Source organism: Coregonus clupeaformis, chromosome 14, assembly GCF_020615455.1.
Source record: "Coregonus clupeaformis isolate EN_2021a chromosome 14, ASM2061545v1, whole genome shotgun sequence".
NCBI lineage: Eukaryota > Metazoa > Chordata > Actinopteri > Salmoniformes > Salmonidae > Coregonus > Coregonus clupeaformis.
The window spans coordinates 12,609,087-12,628,563 of NC_059205.1; the positions used below are offsets into that span (position 1 = coordinate 12,609,087).

Below are 19,477 nucleotides of genomic sequence, written 5' to 3' on the forward strand. Positions count from 1 at the left end.
GAATGGAATGGGATTAGTGTGGTGTGCGAATAATCCAAAACTTTAACTTGTATACGTTACAAATCACATTATTGTAGGAGCACCTCGTCTAAGAGTATGAATTAGGCTGTTTGAGATGGTTTGAATCCTAAGCAACTTGCATACACATTGTTTGAAGTACAATATACCAACATAGCTACTGTAGTAGGCCAAAGCTGTGTGCTGGAAAACCTTGGTAGAGCATGGGTGGAATAGGCATTGTGGTGCTCACTTGAATTTCCTTTCTTTTTCGGTTTCAGACCAATGCCTACTTCTCATTTAAAACAGTAATTTGTTTTTAATTAGACTTTATTTTGGCATGGCCTATTGTTCAATGAGACACAATATTTTCTTCTTCTTCTTCTTCGTCTTCTTCTTCTTCTTATTATTATTTTTATTATTATTATTATGATTATTTGCCATTCACCTTGAATCATGTTATTTACATTGATGTGTCTCAGTAGGCCAATAGGCTATAAATAGGAGATAAGTGCAGTCTGTCACCTGTACAACTCATTCTGATCAATGGATAAAGTGAGCTAAAATAACCAATCTCTGCCTTTTTTGATGAGCGCTCCAACTCCTCTCTGCCTTGAATTAGTCCTTTTGGCAGTTTTTCTTGGCAAGCCTTTGTTGGATTTTTGTCATTGTTGTCGAGCACCCCTCCTATTTTTCTGTGTTTGCTGTAGTGTGGAGGCCTACCTGAACACTTCAAAGCTATTGATCAGAAATCCTCCCTGCAGGTGCTGTCTGGCCTTAGTTGTACGTGATCATTGATAATATAACTTATTAAAGGACAAAAGTAATATCCTTGCTACAAAACCCAATTCCTAAATCTAATACCAAAACAGTGTCAATGTAATAAATGTAATGCAATACATATAATAAACCCCAATCACAAATCAACCCCTAGCCATTCCAGTAGACCTAGAGGTGACCTAATCAATCATTCAAACAATTCAGATCTTCACAAGTGCCTTGGAGTTGATTTAGTTGACAGTGCCTTCTCTGGGAATTCCTTTGTGTTATGTCCTCTCACCTCCATAGGGTTGACTGTGATGGTGAGGGTGGAGTCGTCCCAGTCCATCTCTGGGTCTGTGGCTCCATCCTCCTCACTCTTGGAGCTGTCCTGGTGGGTACTATGGAGCCTGTAGATGCCTACCACCACTATAACCACCAGGGCGGCTATACAGATCACTACCACGACTGTGGCAGCTGGAGGGGTGCCTGTGGGGGGAGAAGCGTGTTTAAAGGGTAAGTTCACCTGAAATTACAAAATCACTTCACTGTTTCATTACATTGAAAGTAGTGTATATTATTCTTATTAATGTGATATAAAAAATGTATGTATGGGGGGGACTGGCTTTCTGTTCTTGTGGTAAAACCGTAGAAATCTGATGCCACATTCTTTCCATTGAGCAGTGTCTCTACTCTCGGCTCTCTCTGTACCCAATAGGGAAGAGATCCCCAGTTCCCTCTGCCGTGTGCTGTGTCCTCTCTACCCTTGGGAGGATCACTCAGTCCTGTGTATGTGTGTGTGTGTGTTTGCATGTGTGTGACACTGAGAGAGGGAGACCGAGACAGCGTGTATCTGTGTGTGTATGACCTGAAGGCTTAGCCTAATCTGGATCCCCCTCCAGTTCAACAAAACACACCCTCAGGTCTTCACTGTGTGTGTGTGTGTGTGTGTGTGTGTGTGTGTGTGTGTGTGTGTGTGTGTGTGTGTGTGTGTGTGCGCACTGCTGGGTGCCTTACCTGAGATGTGGGAATTGACAGAGTGTACCATTAGTGGATGATGCACAGACCGCATGTACTGGGATTGGACAGCCATGTGATTGACATACTCTACAGGTGCTGCGTTGTGAAGGACGTTAACCTGAAGGTGGGACAAAGAACATATCAGTCAGTATGGAGATGGCTACTGGCGCAGACAAAAATAGAGTGGGGAAGGGGTGAAGTGAAAAAGGAAACCGTTTCTTCCCTGACCTCCAAATTAAACTCGTTACTGGTGTAGCGTCCATTGAGCTCGGAGCAGGTGAGCCTGAACCTCCTGTTATTCAGGGTCGCCGGGCGCCAGTTCCTGTAGCACACCTGCCTTAGGGCCTCCTCATAGTGGGCCATGGAGTCCACACCTAGGGAAAAAGACCGGAGAGAAGGCATTATTACCAAAGGTGTCCCTGGTGGTCCAAACCAAATATAGATGGTGTCCCACAGGGCTCAAAAGTGGGCCCAGTGTTTTTCTCAAGACACAGCTTTAATATCTTGTATAGCTTCTGATACGACTGCTAAGCAGGTGACACATGGCAAGATGTTGAAAGTGTGTATGAAATGTGTGACATAAATAATGCCTTATGAATTGAACACGCAGTATCCTTGATTCAGTAATTAATGATGGTACATACCATATATGGATATTCCTGAGGTGGAGTTTGTGGCGTCCAGGTGTTTCCCCATTAGAGAGCTGTGGTGAATCTCCAGACTCTCGTGCTCTGGGTTGAGCTCCTCTCCAATCACCAGGACATCACAGTAATCCAGGTTGTGCATCGCCTCCAGAACACCAGGCCTGTAGACTACACACATATACACAAACACACACAAAATCAAACACACACTTTTACAACTTGACTAGTTGGGATCACATCATGCTGATCAACATGTATCCACGGTAACCGCCCCCCACCCACCTGCGCTGAACGGCACACCGTCGCCCTTGGTTACAGTGCTGGTGATGCTCAGCTCCTTGAAGGGTGCCACGCCCATGGCTCCACGCAGGTCGGCAGCAGGCCTGACGAGTCGATCTGAACCAGCGATGGTGATCCGTGGCTCGCTGGGTGGCAGGACCATTACTAAAGCCTTAATGTCTGGGATGGAGATGCATATGTCCTCCCCGAAACACCTGAGCTCCCAAAAACAACAGGAGGAGAAGGGGAAAGTAGAAGAAAATGGAGATAGACATAATTGCTATTTCATACTGGAATCGAAATGGCATAAATTGCTTTGTGTGGCACCGTTAATTTGTGCTTTCACCCAAGAGAACACAGCCTAAATACTCTTTCTGGTCCTGACAATGAATGACTAGGCACTTTTCATTTTAATTTCAGAGGTGAGAAACAGATACTGTAAATACAGATTGTGATTGAGGCAGTGAAAGTGGACTTCTAATATTTGTCCAATTTTGATTGCAAGTGGCTTCTGTTGGCAAAGAACTCCGCAGCTTTTCAGATTTTTTGGGAGTGATGTGCTTTTCAGACAGATGGCTCCAAGCTGCCCATTTCCAATAACACACACAAGCACACACACACACACACACACACACACACACACACACACACGTATACTAATTATGAAATGTTTTATCAACACAATGTAACACTTTCTCAGCCAACGGTTGACATGAAGCGAAACCCCCAAACAAAGAAACATTTTAATTGTATATTTCTACATTCACTGTACCTACCTCCTACACACTTGTGCCTAGGGGTAAGGGCTTAGGGCCTAGGAGTTGTTTCTGGATGTGCCATTCTCTCTACCTTTCACTGTTACTACTATTTAAGTAGTACTCAGACGAAGTTGCCCCTAGACACTGATTTAAGATCAGTTTTGCATTTATTCATACTAGATTACGACTAGATTACGATCGGATCTAGATTCTAAGGGCCTCCTACCCAGAGTGAGGAGCTGTCCTGCCACCCAGGCAGTCTGGGGGAAACAAGCTGGCTGTCATCTAAGTTCATTACAGTTTGAGGGGGGCAGAGTGAAGTCTCTCAGGATTAATACAAACATTGGCACCTAAAGCCTCAAGTAATTACGCTTTTCAAGGGTTGGTGAAAAGTGCTCTTCACTCACTTATTTATTCATAGATTTACTTTCCCACACTAATTAAAAACAGTCTATTTGTTTATATGATAACAGTCTGGTGCTTCTGGCTTTACTAGCTACAAATACTGATTGGACTGCTTTACCATGGTAATAACTAGGCCTAAATGAAACATGTATTAAGACTCATTGTTCTCCTTAACTAAATAACAGACTGGCTTTGAATGGGATGTCTTTATGTGTGTGTCTGTGTATTTGCATGTATTTGAATAGGAAGAGTGTGTGTGTTGTGTTGTTTTGTGTTGTGTGTTGTGTGTGTCAAATCAAAATCAAAACAAATGTATGTCACATGCGCTGAATACAAAAGGTGTATACTTTACCGTGAAATGCTTACTTATGAGCCCTTTCCCAACAATGCAGAGTTAAAAAGTAAGAAAAATTAGCAAAAAAGGAAATAGTAACACAATAAAATAAAAATAACGAGGCTATATACAAGGAGTACCGGTACTGAGTCAATGTGCAGGGGTACGAGGTAGTTGAGGTAATATGTACATGTAGGTAGGGGTAAAAGTGACTAGGCAATCAGGATAGATAAACAGAGTAGCAGCAGCGTATGTGAAGAGTGTGAAAGAGTGTGAAATTGTGTGTGTGTGTGTGTGTGTGTGGCGTCAATATGCATGTGTGTGTTTTGTGTATGAGAACGTATGTAGTGTGTGTGTGTGTGTGTGTTGGAGTGTCAGTGTAGTGTGTGAGTGTGTGGGTAGAGTCCAGTGAGTGTGCATAGAGCCAGTGCAAGAGAGTCACGGTAAAAAAAAAACTGGGTCAATGCAAATAGTCCAGGTAGCCATTTTATTAACTAACTGCTCAGCAGTCTAATGGCTTGGGGGTAGAAGCTGTTCAGGAGCCTTTTGGTCCCAGACTTGGCACTCCGGTGTGGATGCGTGTGCATGCAGGTCCGTGCATGTGTGTGTGTGTGTGCCTGCGTGCGTGCACCTGCAATCGTGTGTGTAGATTTATCTGATAAGCAAAATTGGCTGTAACTCCACAAACAATTACCCCGAACAACACCTGTAAAAAGTCTGTGGGGTGTAGCAAAGTCTCCACACTAAACTAGGGCCCTCACTAAATAAATGCCACTTGACCAGAAACACTATTAAGAATTTGCTTCCCAAATGACACCCTATTGCCTACTTATTCCCTATGAGCCCTGGTCAAAAGTAGTGCACCATGTAGACAATAGGGTGGCATTTGGGACGCATCCAGGACCATATGGAGCATGAAAGTGCCTGCTGAATAGGAGGAGCCATCTCTCTTTATACAAGGCAGTGCTCGGAGTTCTCCTGCGTTAGACTAATCCTATTACAGCTCCTGTGACAGGAGTCCACTATCCACCACAGTCGTCCATTTTGAGTTGGTGTAGACACGCACACATGGGCGCACACACACAGGCACAACATGTACGCCCGTGCATGCGCAGACAGACGTGCACACACACACCTTTTTTCACTTAGCAGTACCTTTCATGACCTCTTGTTAGACCACACAACCTCATCTTTTCTCATTCCCGCTCTTATTTGGGCCTGCATTTGTTTAGCAGTTCATTTCATTGCTTATTTCACACTATTTCTTTCTCTCCACTCTTCTACTCTCACTTCCTATCTTGTTTTGGGCCTGCATTTCATTACCAATAAATTTTATGAACTCCTATACGACTGCATACTATCTTTCTATCTCTTCTTTTGCGAGAGAGCGAGAGACAGAGAGAGAGAGAGACAGAGAGAGACAGAGAGAGAGAGAGAGAGAGAGAGAGAGAGAGAGAGAGAGAGAGAGAGAGAGACAGCGAGAGAGACAGCGAGAGAGAGAGAGAGAGAGAGAGAGAGAGAGAGAGAGAGAGAGAGAGAGAGAGAGAGAGAGAGAGAGAGACAGCGAGAGAGAGAGAGAGAGAGAGAGAGAGAGAGACAGCGAGAGAGAGAGAAAGAGAGAGAGAGAGAGAGAGAAAACGACCCACCTAGTCTGCCAGCCAGTCAGTCTTAACAGCGCTATATTAATCTAATGATCAACCTTCCCTCTCGGAGTGCTCTCTGGCTTGAGAAACCCTGACACAGCAGATTGCCTTCATGGCCCTCATTCCTATCCTCATCATCAGCTGATGCAATGTCGGCTCCGGCAACCACAGCTCCATCGGCAACCGCGGCGCAATGGCAACCCAGCGGCCCTCTCAGCCGTGGCGCGGTGGGGCGGAATTGTGTGGTTACTGAGGGGAGATGTAAAGAGAGGGACACAGCACACCTCTCCCCTCTAACACTCTTGATTAGCATATCAGACACAGAGAGACCACACTCTCACTCTCCCTCCATCAAAACACTTCCCCCTTTCATTCTCTCTCTCTTTCCCCAGAGAACCACAATTCTTTACCTCGGCTGTATTTGTTTGTGTGAAATACACAAATGAAGGTTTGATAAACACATTCTGGGAAGTATTTAGTCAGCCACCAATTGTGCAAGTTCTCCCACTTAAAAAGATGAGAGAGGCCTGTAATTTTCATCATAGGTACACGTCAACTATGACAGACAAAATGAGGAAAAAAAATCCAGAAAATCACATTGCAAATTATGGTGGAAAATAAGTATTTGGTCAATAACAAAAGTTTCTCAATACTATGTTATTTACCCTTTGTTGGCAATGACACAGGTCAAACGTTTTCTGTAAGTCTTCACAAGGTTTTCACACACTGTTGCTGGTATTTTGGCCCATTCCTCCATGCAGATCTCCTCTAGAGCAGTGATGTTTTGGGGCTGTCGCTGGGCAACACAGACTTTCAACTCCCTCCAAAGATTTTCTATGGGGTTGAGATCTGGAGACTGGCTAGGCCACTCCAGGACCTTGAAATGCTTCTTATGAAGCCACTCTTTCGTTGCCCGGGCGGTGTGTTTGGGATCATTGTCATGCTGAAAGACCCAGCCACGTTTCATCTTCAATGCCCTTGCTGATGGAAGGAGGTTTTCACTCAAAATCTCACGATACATGGCCCCATTCATTCTTTCCTTTACACGGATCAGTCGTCCTGGTCCCTTTGCAGAAAAACAGCCCCAAAGCATGATGTTTCCACCCCCATGCTTCACAGTAGGTATGGTGTTCTTTGGATGCAACTCAGCATTCTTTGTCCTCCAAACACGACGAGTTGAGTTTTTACCAAAAAAGTTCTATTTTGGTTTCATCTGACCATATGACATTCTCCCAATCCTCTTCTGGATCATCCAAATGCACTCTAGCAAACTTCAGACGGGCCTGGACATGTACTGGCTTAAGCAGGGGGACACGTCTGGCGCTGCAGGATTTGAGTCCCTGGCGGCGTAGTGTGTTACTGATGGTAGGCTTTGTTACTTTGGTCCCAGCTCTCTGCAGGTCATTCACTAGGTCCCCCCTGTGGTTCTGGGATTTTTGCTTGTGATCATTTTGACCGAGATCTTGCGTGGAGCCCCAGATCGAGGGAGATTATCAGTGGTCTTGTATGTCTTCCATTTCCTAATAATTGCTCCCACAGTTGATTTCTTCAAACCAAGCTGCTTACCTATTGCAGATTCAGTCTTCCCAGCCTGGTGCAGGTCTACAATTTTGTTTCTGGTGTCCTTTGACAGCTCTTTGGTCTTGGTCATAGTGGAGTTTGGAGTGTGACTGTTTGAGGTTGTGGACAGGTGTCTTTTATACTGATAACAAGTTCAAACAGGTGCCATTAATACAGGTAACGAGTGGAGGACAGAGGAGCCTCTTAAAGAAGAAGTTACAGGTCTGTGAGAGCCAGAAATCTTGCTTGTTTGTAGGTGACCAAATACTTATTTTCCACCATAATTTGCAAATAAATTCTTTTTTTTCACATTTTGTCTGTCATAGTTGACGTGTACCTATGATGAAAATTACAAGCCTCTCTCATCTTTTTAAGTGGGAGAACTTGCACAATTGGTGGCTGACTAAATACTTTTTTCCCCCACTGTAAGCCTTTCTGTGTGCTTGGTGTGAATCATGTTTGTGTGTGTGTGTCTGTGCGCACAAGCACCTGTGTCTTTGCGCTTGTAGCCTATGTGTGAGAGAGAGAGGAAAATAGGTTGAGGAGTGTGTGTCTGTGTGTGGGAGACAGATTACAGCATGTGTCTGTGTGTGGGAGACAGATTACAGTGTGTGTCTGTGTGTGGGAGACAGATTACAGCGTGTGTCTGTGTGTGGGAGACAGATTACAGCGTGTGTCTGTGTGTGGGAGACAGATTACAGCGTGTGTCTGTGTGTGGGAGACAGATTACAGCGTGTGTCTGTGTGTGGGAGACAGATTACAGCGTGTGTCTGTGTGTGGGAGACAGATTACAGCGTGTGTCTGTGTGTGCGTACGCATACGCATCTGTAGGGTTCCATACTCACTGTACGGTGGTGGTGATGTGTAGCTGTCTGAAGCCTGCTGTGGGGAACTGGCGTGAGTTGATGTAGGAGACCTTGGCCATGGCTGTGGTGACACTCTCCAGGTCCTCTCCCTCCATCACCAGCACCGACTGGGCTGGGTTGAAGTGGAACTGTACAGACAGAATAACACATTAATCAACACATCGATACTAGAGGGGAAGTTAATTTACTGTGATGTCTTATGAGGGTCTTGAACCTCTCGATTTGTACCGTTTCTACAGAGATCGCCTTAAAAATAAATACTTTACCTAAGAGTATAATCATATTTATTTGATTGATGGTGTTTTTCAGATCTCTTAACAGTACTGTTTGTAGAATACAGACGTTATGACTTATGAGGGTTAAGGTGTGTTTGTAGAAACACCCTGTGTGTGAGTCTTTTATGAACATTTATGTCTGTTTATATGTGTGTGTGTTCGTGTGTGTGTGTTCGTGTGTGTGTCTCCAGAGCTGTCACCTTGATGTTCTTGCCCAGGCTCTCCAGTGAGTTGATATCCAATCCTTCCTTACAGGCCTGTAGACAGGAGATGACCTTCTGGGTCTCGATCCTCCCTGGCCTGATGGTCAGCCCAGACAGACTGCCCCGGAAGAACTGGGTGAACCGTGGGGTGGACACCTCACCACCTAGGGAGGAAAAGAAGAGGAAGGATGGGACATCAGGGTTTGTTCAGTTCAAAGGTGCATCTCAAAATGGCTTCTGAGGAGATCATGTCCTCTCCTTAATCTGCTCTGATCTGAAATTCTGAAATTACAGCACAGGTGAAAGCAATATGGTGCATGTCTCTATTATAATATAAGAATATGCTTTGGTAATTCTTTATTTTACAGTCCTTTACGCTTTATTTACTCAGTCTAAGTTAGAAATGACAGTTTAAGAAAGGAGAATAACCTACATAACTAACCTTTCAACAAGACTAACCTTTATAAATAAAGGTTTCAATAAAGGCTAACAGAGGGTGACCTTTTTTACCACATGAGGTAAATACCAAGCCAAACAGTACCGTAAAATAAAGCCCATAGCGTGACTACGGAAATGTCAGCCAGTTTTGTTTGCCAGTACCCATCTGCTCTCCCCACTTATTTTTTAAAGCGACTGTCAAAACAACAAAATAAAAACATGTCCAATCTGAGGTAGCGTCAGGGACATGAGGCCTGTGAAGGAAAAACGCTGCCGTCGTCTTATTCAGACGAGTGTGTGTGTGTTTCCTCTTTGATCCTAGTCGCTATAGTAATATGCTAACGGTCCCAGAGCTGTGTCTTGCGCTGACATACTCAAGCGTTCTTGCCGCCACCTGCAACGGCTCCAGACTTATTGCTCCTGATTTTTTATTATTATGATGTTATCAACTAAGTGTTGTGGCACAGATTGAGGGAGCATATTTTGGGCTCATTTCGGTACCAAAAGAGGAGAATTTGAACAAGAAAACGTTCAGCGTGTAGGCCTCAGTCCGGCTAGCATATGCTATTTCTGCACACCTGGCTGTATAGTATTTACAACTGCAGTGGGAAAGATAGCAATTAAGTTTAAAATCAACAGTTTGACTTCGCTGTATTAGGAAAAGTAGGTTCAAGATTGTGGTGTGGTTTTGGTTAAGAAGAGGCAGGACATGGCAGTAGGCCTAAGGCCAGCCAAAGTTGCTCTGCACTATACTTCCCTAGTAGTTACAGTGCATTCGGAAAGTATTCAGACCCCTTGACTTTTTCCACATTTTGTTACGTTACAGCCTTATTCTAAAATTGATTAAATCATTCCCCCTCATCAATCTACACACAATACACAATAATGACAAAGCAAAAACAGGTTTTTATTTTTTGTGTGCAAATGTATTAAAAATAAAAAACACTGATATATTACATTTACATAAGTATTCAGACCCTTTACTCAGTACTTTGTTGAAGCACCTTTGGCAGCGATTACAGCCTCGAGTTTTCTTGGGTATGACGCTACAAGCTTGGCACACCTGTATTTGGGGAGTTTCTCCCATTCTTCTCTGCAGATACTCTCGAGCACTGTCAGGTTGGATGGGGAGCATCGCTGCACAGCTATTTTTAGGTCTCTCCAGAGATGTTTGATCGGGTTCAAGTCCGGGCTCTGGTTGGGCCACTCAAGGATATTCAGAGACTTGTCCCGAAGCCACTCCTGCATTGTCTTGGCTGTGTGCTTAGGGTCATTGTCCTGTTGGAAGGTGAACCTTCGCCCCAGTCTTAGGTCCTGAGCGCAATGGAGCAGGTTTTCATCAAGGATCTCTCTGTACTTTGCTCCATTAATCTTTCCCTTGATCCTGACTAGTCTCCCAGTCCTGGCCGCTGAAAAACCCATAGCATGATGCTGCCACCACCATGCTTCACCGTAGGGACGGTGCCAGGTTTCCTCCAGACGTGATGCTTTGTATTCAGGCCAAAGAGTTCAATCTTGGTTTCATCAGACCAGAGAATTTTGTTTCTCATGGTCTGAGAGTCCGTTAGGTGCCTTTTGGCAAACTCCAAATGGGCTGTCATGTGCCTTTTACTGAGTAGTGGCTTCCGTCTGGCCACTCTACCATAAAGGTCTGATTGGTGGAGTGCTGCAGAGATGGTTGTCCTTCTGGAAGTTTCTCCCATCTCCACAGAGGAACTCTGGAGCTCTGTCAGAGTGATCATTGGGTTCTTGGTCACCTCCCTGACCAAGGCCCTTCTGCCCCGATTGCTCAGTTTGGCCAGGTGGCCAGCTCTAGAAAGAGTCTTGGTGGTTTCAAACTTCTTCCATTTAAGAATGATGGAGGCCACTGTGTTCTTGAGGACCTTCAATGCTACAGAAATGTTTTGATACCATTCCCCAGATCTGTGCCTCAACACAATCCTGTCTTGGAGCTCTATGGACAATTCCTTCGACCTCATGGCTTGGTTTTTGCTCGGACATGCACTGTCAACTGTGGGAGCTTGTATAGACAGGTGTGTGCCTTTCCAAATCATGTCCAATCAATTTAATTTTCCACAGGTGGACTACAATCAAGCTGTAGGAACAGCTCAAGGATGATCAATTGAAACAGGATGCATCTGAGCTCAATTTCGAATCTCATAGCAAAGGGTCTGAATACCTATGTAAATAAGGTATGTTTTGTATATCATTTTTTTTTTGCAAACATTTCTAAAAACCTGATTTTGCTTTGTCATCATGGGGTATTGTGTGTAGATTGATGAGGCTGTAACGTAACAAAATGTAGAAAAAGTCAAGGGGTCTGAATACTTTCCAATGCACTGTACATAGTAATTACACAACATACATTGCCTGTCTACTCTGCATAAGAAGAGCACCGTTCAAAGCAATCTCCATAAAAGTTTCCCCAACGAAAATGGGCAAAAAATATATATGATGTCGCTCTAGTCACAAGTCACGAATCTTGTTTTGATTTGGGGGAGCTAAAATTATGTCTGGAGCCTATCGTTCCGTGTGTCTCTTCATTACGTCGTTGATTGTGTGCAGGGTGGTGGGTACTTAGAAAGGCAATCCTGTTCACTAATGGTCTGCAAAGTTATCAATTGCGGCTTAGTGAAGCTTAAAGCAGCTTCATTGGGATGTAATAGCCAGAGAACTTGTCTTCCATTCAGACTGTCTTAATCCCTTCTTCAGGGCTTTCTCACACAATCACAGATTCATGGAAAGAGACAGGGAACAGGAGAAAAAAGAGAAAATTGCAATCAGGAGCCAGATGAAAATAAATTAAAATTACACCGAAATGCCATTGGCCCTCGATGCCTCGAGAGGGGCTCATGTGATTTAGCTGTATCCATCTCCCGGCCTACTCCCCCCAGCAAAAACATTTATATAATTGTTATTTTCGTATCATAAAAGCTATGTTAAGTAGTGCTTCTTCATTCAAATGAGATCATTAGCCCCCTCTTTTCAAGCGGCTGGAATTGACAACCTGTGTTTCCTGTTTGATGTCTCCAAGCTTGAGCCTCTTCGATTTGAAAAAGAATGACTCGAAGTTAGAGGTAGTTTCGCGAGCCAATGCTAACTAGCGTTAGCACAATGACTGGAAGTCTATGGTAACTAGGGCTGCCCCCAACTAAAATAATCTTGGTTGACCGAGAGTCGTCCGTTTTTTCGACCAATCGATTGATTGAAATTTTAAAACGTGTATTTTTCCATTTATAGACACATCCTATATGTTAATCAAATCAACTATATGCACTGAGCTTGCTTTAAGTGCATTGTTTGATTAAATAATGAAGACACACAAAAAAAGCACCCGTTGTCTCTTTCTCCTCCATGCTGCAGCAACCACCACAGAACTTCAGTGTTTATCGCGCTGTCCATGTTGCTGAAGCTGCAACGTAATTACAGACATTTCTGACTGAAAAGTTCTGTTACCGAAATCCCCCATTTGTTTAAGAAATCCATTCCCTATTCCCTCAACGCTTGCTCTCTTTACATGACACATGTATGCATCGCACCTATAGCATATCATAATCACATCAAGAAATTGGTTATAACAAACTCTGAACACCGTAACACGTGACAGCAAAATAGATGCAGAGGACGTGACAAATAAACTTGAAACGGGGGAATGTTTACTGGTTGCTCAGGAGGTAAAGGGGAAGTCGGATGTGTGGAATAGATTTGACTAGTTGTGGAAAATACTGGAGATCAAGTAAAAGAAGGTAAGGAGCAAGCGCTGTGTGGATCTTATGTGTGCCAAACAGGGGCTGTATAGATTACAATATAATTTTTCGGACCGTTTGGAACAATGTAAACAACACAATACATTATAAGCGTACCAGAGAGTCTGTTGTAACGTTTATTATTTTATTTTTTTGTAAAGCCTTTATTACAGCAAAGACTAAAAACAGTCACATTCATTTGTGAATGCAATTTCCAAAATGGAACAGTTTATTTATTGTGTACGCTAATTATTCAAAGGTTGCTTTGTTATTTTATTTTAAAACTCAAATGCTTGATTGCATTTCAGATCATGAATGACTTGTATGCTCTGTGATGACATGAATGAATGATTGATACAGCAGCCTATATAACTATTGAAATATAGGCCTAAGTAAGTTATGGTATTAAGACTAAACAGGATGCCTACAGCTCGATGGTGATTATACTAAGCCTACTAATGATAATGATATTACTTATTATTATAATGATGATCATAATAATAATAGTAATAATAACAATAAGAAGGAGATCAAGAAAAAGGAGGGTTATTATTATTATTATTATTATAAATATAATTTTTCGGACAATTTGGAACAGTGTTAACAACACTAAATAAATTAAGTAATAGCAGAGAGGCTGTTCTAACAAAAAAAAGTGTAAAGCCTTTATTACAGCAAAGCAAAGATTAAAAACAGTCGAATTTGAAAAATTGTTTATCCGACATGTTGTGGTTGCATGAGACTTGTTGCTCACAGAATCAGTAGGCTATTAAACAAACAGAAGCAGGATCTGTCTTATTTCTGTAGATATACAGTATATAGATTATTTATAAAGCCAGGCACATTTAACAGTTAGGCTATTGATTATAGACCTAATTGAGTTGGTTTCCTGTCTCCTCACTTTTCTTAGACAATTAAGGCAAGGGCTGTTTTCTCGTTTCCTAACTCCGCTGCTGCTTCCGACGCATTGTTCTCAACACCAATATGCTGGTTAACTTTGCTATTATGCACATAGCAACATGGTCTAGGAAAAGGCGCCAATTCAACAGTGCACTGATGTTTCAGAACTGCGGACAACGACCGCTATTCAACGCGGGAGAAAGCGCATTTGTTATAAAATAAGATTATTTTTATTCGTTTTGCACGATTGTTCTGACATAATATAACCATATACTGTACAATTAAAGTAGCACGTCTTAGAGTGATGGACTGTGCCATCCCCACGGCCTCCACAATGGATCAGTCCACTCAGACAGGCGCCAATCAGACAGGTGTCTTGTACACCTTGAACATTTTTTATTTTTTTTTGCTACTGCGCGGCTAAAGAAATCTTGGTCGACCAACAGCCTATCGACCAAATAATCGACCAGTCGACTAAATGGGGTCACCCCTAATGGTAACAGCTAGCATGCGCTAACGCTAGTTAGCAATTGCACTAACGCTAGTTAGCAACTTGCAGGGGCTTCTGGGATATTGAAAACCGCTGCATTCTTTGTGTGCTCTGAGATGGCATGTACAAATCCAAGAGAAACTCCCTCCCCTTATTTTACAGTACAAAATATTGTTATTCTGGTACGGTGTCCATATTAGGACAGCCTCAGAGTCACAAGGAGTTGGTATGAACACCGGACAGGATATAAGAGTCGATAATAACCTTGCCAGCAGGCACCCACTGTCAGCTGGGTGTCGATTGACGAGGGATGGATGGGCCAATCGTCCGTCACCAGGTAGGGTTCGTAGGTCACGCCATCCACAAAGAGCGTCACGGCAGGAAACTCCACGTTGATCACGTAGTAGTGCCACTCCTTATCACAGATCTGTAAGACATAGGGACATGCCGTTAGCATTGAGTTAAACCCACCAATGAGTTGTGTAGATCTAGTTGGTATGTTATTTAAGCACATGGATAATCGCATTCACACATACTTATACTTAATTGGATTCAATAAGATATAGTACTGTAACAAACAAGCCCATAAACATGTTACAAGCACTTCCAAGTTGGTCACTTCTATGGGGACAGTGGTTAGTGCACTTGCCTTGGGACCTGAAATTTGTGAGTTTGAACCTCCTTATGTCAACCCCACAAATTCACTGCAATATCATAATAGTTAGTTTCACACTTTACTATTTTTTATATCGCTGTGGATGATATTTCTTAAATGAACAACTTATTTATGGTTATCATAAAGCCCAAACCCAACAATGCATGTTTGGCAGTCCCCCTCCCAATCTCAGTAATGAAAAACACATTAAACTTAATTCAGATTCATCCCGCTCCTCTCTTGTTCATTTGTTCTCAGGATAATTAATGAAGTTTAACTGTAAGGAGTCGCTCATTAAGGGGACATGGATTTACGAGCGCTAAGTCAGGGGATCATCACACAACTTTTTCATTAAGCCCAAAACACTAACTTATTCCAAAACCTCCCTGGAGGAAGAACCAAAGCCTGTCAAATCCAGCCCAGCAGTCAGTCAAGCGCCAGCCAATTTAAAGGAAATTGACCCATCTCAGCTCTTATAATAATAGTGTTCTATTCCCCCCCTGGCAAGTGTCTAGTGTTGAGATACTTCCAGGGAAAAGTTGTCCCCACGCTCTGATCTTGGATCAGTTTTTAACTCCCCAACTGTGAGTTGTAACTATCATGGGGTACACTGCGAAACTGACTTTGGATTAGACGTTTGAGGGGCAATTGTGGCGTACATGGTTGAGATCTATTGTGGAGGGAGATAGCTGTCAAATAGTAGTACTGCAGCACTGTATAATTGGAGATGATCGGATAGAATCCCCCACGCACAGAGCTAGGATCAGCTTTCAACTCACAATACACTTCCAAACTGGCTTTAGATCAGAAGTTGAGGGAAACTTCATTCTATTAAATTCACTATATGGAGGGAGATAACTGTCAAACAGCGTGTTTGTAGATGTCTCCAGAGTGCTCCGAGGGGTTTATCATTCAAGTAATGCAATCACATGCTGCTGCTGATTTACCAGTGAGCCTTGAACAACCCCTCTAGACGGTACACAAGGCAGTCAGGCTTGGCTAACTCCTTCCCTGATGCCTCGCACACCCAGGAAGCCTTTCATGCTCACAAACATGAGGCATAATTTAAAATGCTGTTTTCTTTAATCAGTGTGAGTAAGACTGTATTAGGTTGCTCGCTGTCGGTAAACACCGATACGCGGCCAATGCAGCGGTAAACACCAATACGCTGTCCACGCAGTGGTAAACACAGATTTGCTGCCCACGCAGGCATAGATGTGAATATATACACTACCGTTCAAAAGTTTGGGGTCACTTAGAAATGTCCTCAATTTTGAAAGAAAAGCATTTTTTTTGTCCATTAAAATAACATCAAATTGATCAGAAATACAGTGTAGACATTGTTAATGTTGTAAATGGCTATTGTAGAAACGAGCCAGTTTGCGATGTTCTGTGAAGGGAGTAGCACACAGCGTTGTACAAGATCTTCAGTTTCTTGGCAATTTCTCGCATGGAATAGCCTTCATTTCTCAGAACAAGAATAGACTGACGAGTTTTAGAAGAAAGTTCTTTATTTCTGGCCATTTTGAGCCTGTAATCGAACCCACAATTACTGATGCTCCAGATACTCAACTAGTCTCAAGAAGGCCAGTTTTATTGCTTCTTTAATCAGCACAACAGTTTTCAGCTGTGCTAACATAATTGCAAAAGGGTTTTCTAATTATCAATTAGCCTTTTAAAATGACAAACTTGGATTAGCAAACACAACGTGCCATTGGAACACAGGACTGATGGTTGCTGATAATGGGCCTCTGTACGCCTATGTAGATATTCCATAAAAAATCAGCCGTTTCCAGCTACAATAGTCATTTACAACATTAACAATGTCTACACTGTATTTCTGATCAATTTGATGTTATTTTAATGGGCAAGAAAATTGCTTTTCTTTCGAAAACAAGGACATTTCTAAGTGACCCCAAACTTTTGAACATTAGTGTATATACTGTATACACCTATACAAAGGCACTTGTAGTCACCCACACATAAGGCAACGGTGTGCTTTAGGACCAGGCGGACGCCTCCGAGTGGTCGAGTAGGCTGTTTGAAGTGTTTATCCGACTGAATAAAAATATATATATATACACACTACCGGTCAAAAGTTTTAGAACACCTACTCATTCAAGGGTTTTTCTTTATTTTTTACTATTTTCTACATTGTAGAATAATAGCGAAGACATCAAAACTATGAAATAACACATATGGAATCATGTAGTAACCAAAAAAGTGTTAAACAAATCAAATTATATTTTATATTTGAGATTCTTCAAATAGCCACCCTTTGCCTTGATGACAGCTTTGAACACTCTTGGCATTCTCTCAACCAGCTTCACCTGGAATGCTTTTCCAACAGTCTTGAAGGAGGTCCCACATATGCTTAGCACTTGTTGGCTGCTTGAATGAGTAGGTGTGTCCGAACTTTTGACTGGTAGTGTATATACTGTACATATACAGTGGGGAGAAAAGTATTTGATACACTGCTGATTTTGCAGGTTTTCCTATTTACAAAGCATGTAGAGGTCTGTCATTTTTATCATAGGTACACTTCAACTGTGAGAGACGGAATCTAAAAAAAAATCCAGAAAATCACATTGTATGATTTTTAAGTAATTAATTTGCATTTTATTGCATGACATAAGTATTTGATCACCTACCAAACAGTAAGAATTCCGGCTCTCACAGACCTGTTAGTTTTTCTTTAAGAAGCCCCCCTGTTCTCCACTCATTACCTGTATTAACTGCACCTGTTTGAACTCGTTACCTGTATAAAAGACACCTGTCCACACACTCAATCAAACAGACTCCAACCTCTCCACAATGGCCAAGACCAGAGAGCTGTGTAAGGACATCAGGGATAAAATTGTAGACCTGCACAAGGCTGGGATGGGCTACAGGACAATAGGCAAGCAGCTTGGTGAGAAGGCAACAACTGTTGCCGCAATTATTAGAAAATGGAAGATGTTCAAGATGACGGTCAATCACCCTCGGTCTGGGCCTCCATGCAAGATCTCACCTCGTGGGGCATCAATGATCATGAGGAAGGTGAGGGATCAGCCCAGAACTACACGGCAGGACCTGGTCAATGACCTGAAGAGAGATGGGACCACAGTCTCAAAGAAAACCATTAGTAACACACTACGCTGTCATGGATTAAAATCCTGCAGCGCACGCAAGGTCCCCCTGCTCAAGCCAGCGCATGTCCAGGCCCGTCTGAAGTTTGCCAATGACCATCTGGATGATCCAGAGGAGGAATGGGAGAAGGTCATGTGGTCTGATGAGACAAAAATAGAGCTTTTTGGTCTAAACTCCACTCGCCGTGTTTGGAGGAAGAAGAAGGATGAGTACAACCCCAAGAACACCATCCCAACCGTGAAGCATGGAGGTGGAAACATCATTCTTTGGGGATGCTTTTCTGCAAAGGGGACAGGACGACTGCACCGTATTGAGGGGGAGGATGGATGGGGCCATGTATCGCGAGATCTTGGCCAACAACCTCCTTCCCTCAGTAAGAGCATTGAAGATGGGTCGTGGCTGGGTCTTCCAGCATGACAACAACCCGAAACACACAGCCAGGGCAACTAAGGAGTGGCTCCGTAAGAAGCATCTCAAGGTCCTGGAGTGGCCTAGCCAGTCTCCAGACCTGAACCCAATAGAAAATCTTTGGAGGGAGCTGAAAGTCAGTATTGCCCAGCAACAGCCCCGAAACCTGAAGGATCTGGAGAATGTTTGTATGGAGGAGTGGGCCAAAATCCCTGCTGCAGTGTGTGCAAACCTGGTCAAGACCTACAGGAAACGTATGATCTCTGTAATTGCAAACAAAGGTTTCTGTACCAAATATTAAGTTCTGCTTTTCTGATGTATCAAATACAAATTAATTAATTAAAAATCATACAATGTGATTTTCTGGAATTTTGTTTTAGATTCCGTCTCTCGCAGTTGAAGTGTACCTGTGATAAAAAATTACAGACCTCTACATGCTTTGTAAGTAGGAAAACCTGCAAAATTGGCAGTGTATCAAATACTTGTTCTCCCCACTGTACATATATATTATGTCCCCCCCACTTCTAAAACCAAAGTTGCGCCCCTGCACATACCTACGTGTGCATGGACGCACGCAGGTAGGCACACACACATACACACACACACACACACACACACACACACACACACATACACACAGGTGTCGCTGTCACGCTGTGGAGAGTAAAATGCCAGAGAGAGACCTCCTGTAACTGACTGATGTCTCCTGGGAACCACCACTCTCAGTAGCTTCTCTCCCTCTCTGTGACTACTCTCTCCAGGGAGATACCATGCCAATCCTCACTGTACAGACCCTCCTCTGAGCTCCCACTCTGTGACTACTCTCTTCAGGGAGATACCACGCCACTCCTCACTGTACAGACCCTCCTCTGAGCTACCTCTCTGGGTACTACCGTCTCTCTACCGGTCTTTGAATGTCTCTCTACGGGACAGGTTCACTAACTAAGCCTTTTGCAGTCATAAAACAC

At 43.1% G+C, this 19,477-nt stretch overlaps 1 protein-coding gene across 1 annotated transcript in view; it reads right to left on the bottom strand.

Moving 5' to 3' along the window:
• LOC121580779 (calsyntenin-2) overlaps nt 1-19,477 on the bottom strand; it is a 257,312-nt gene that overhangs the window by 11,463 nt on the left and 226,372 nt on the right. Inside the window, exons 9-16 of the mRNA XM_041895810.1 lie at nt 14,582-14,744; nt 8,741-8,907; nt 8,245-8,393; nt 2,703-2,914; nt 2,421-2,588; nt 2,005-2,150; nt 1,774-1,894; nt 1,058-1,245 (exon numbers count right to left, since the gene is read on the bottom strand). Coding sequence (XP_041751744.1) covers nt 1,058-1,245; nt 1,774-1,894; nt 2,005-2,150; nt 2,421-2,588; nt 2,703-2,914; nt 8,245-8,393; nt 8,741-8,907; nt 14,582-14,744 — 1,314 coding nt within the window. The remainder of the gene's footprint in view (nt 1-1,057; nt 1,246-1,773; nt 1,895-2,004; nt 2,151-2,420; nt 2,589-2,702; nt 2,915-8,244; nt 8,394-8,740; nt 8,908-14,581; nt 14,745-19,477) is intronic.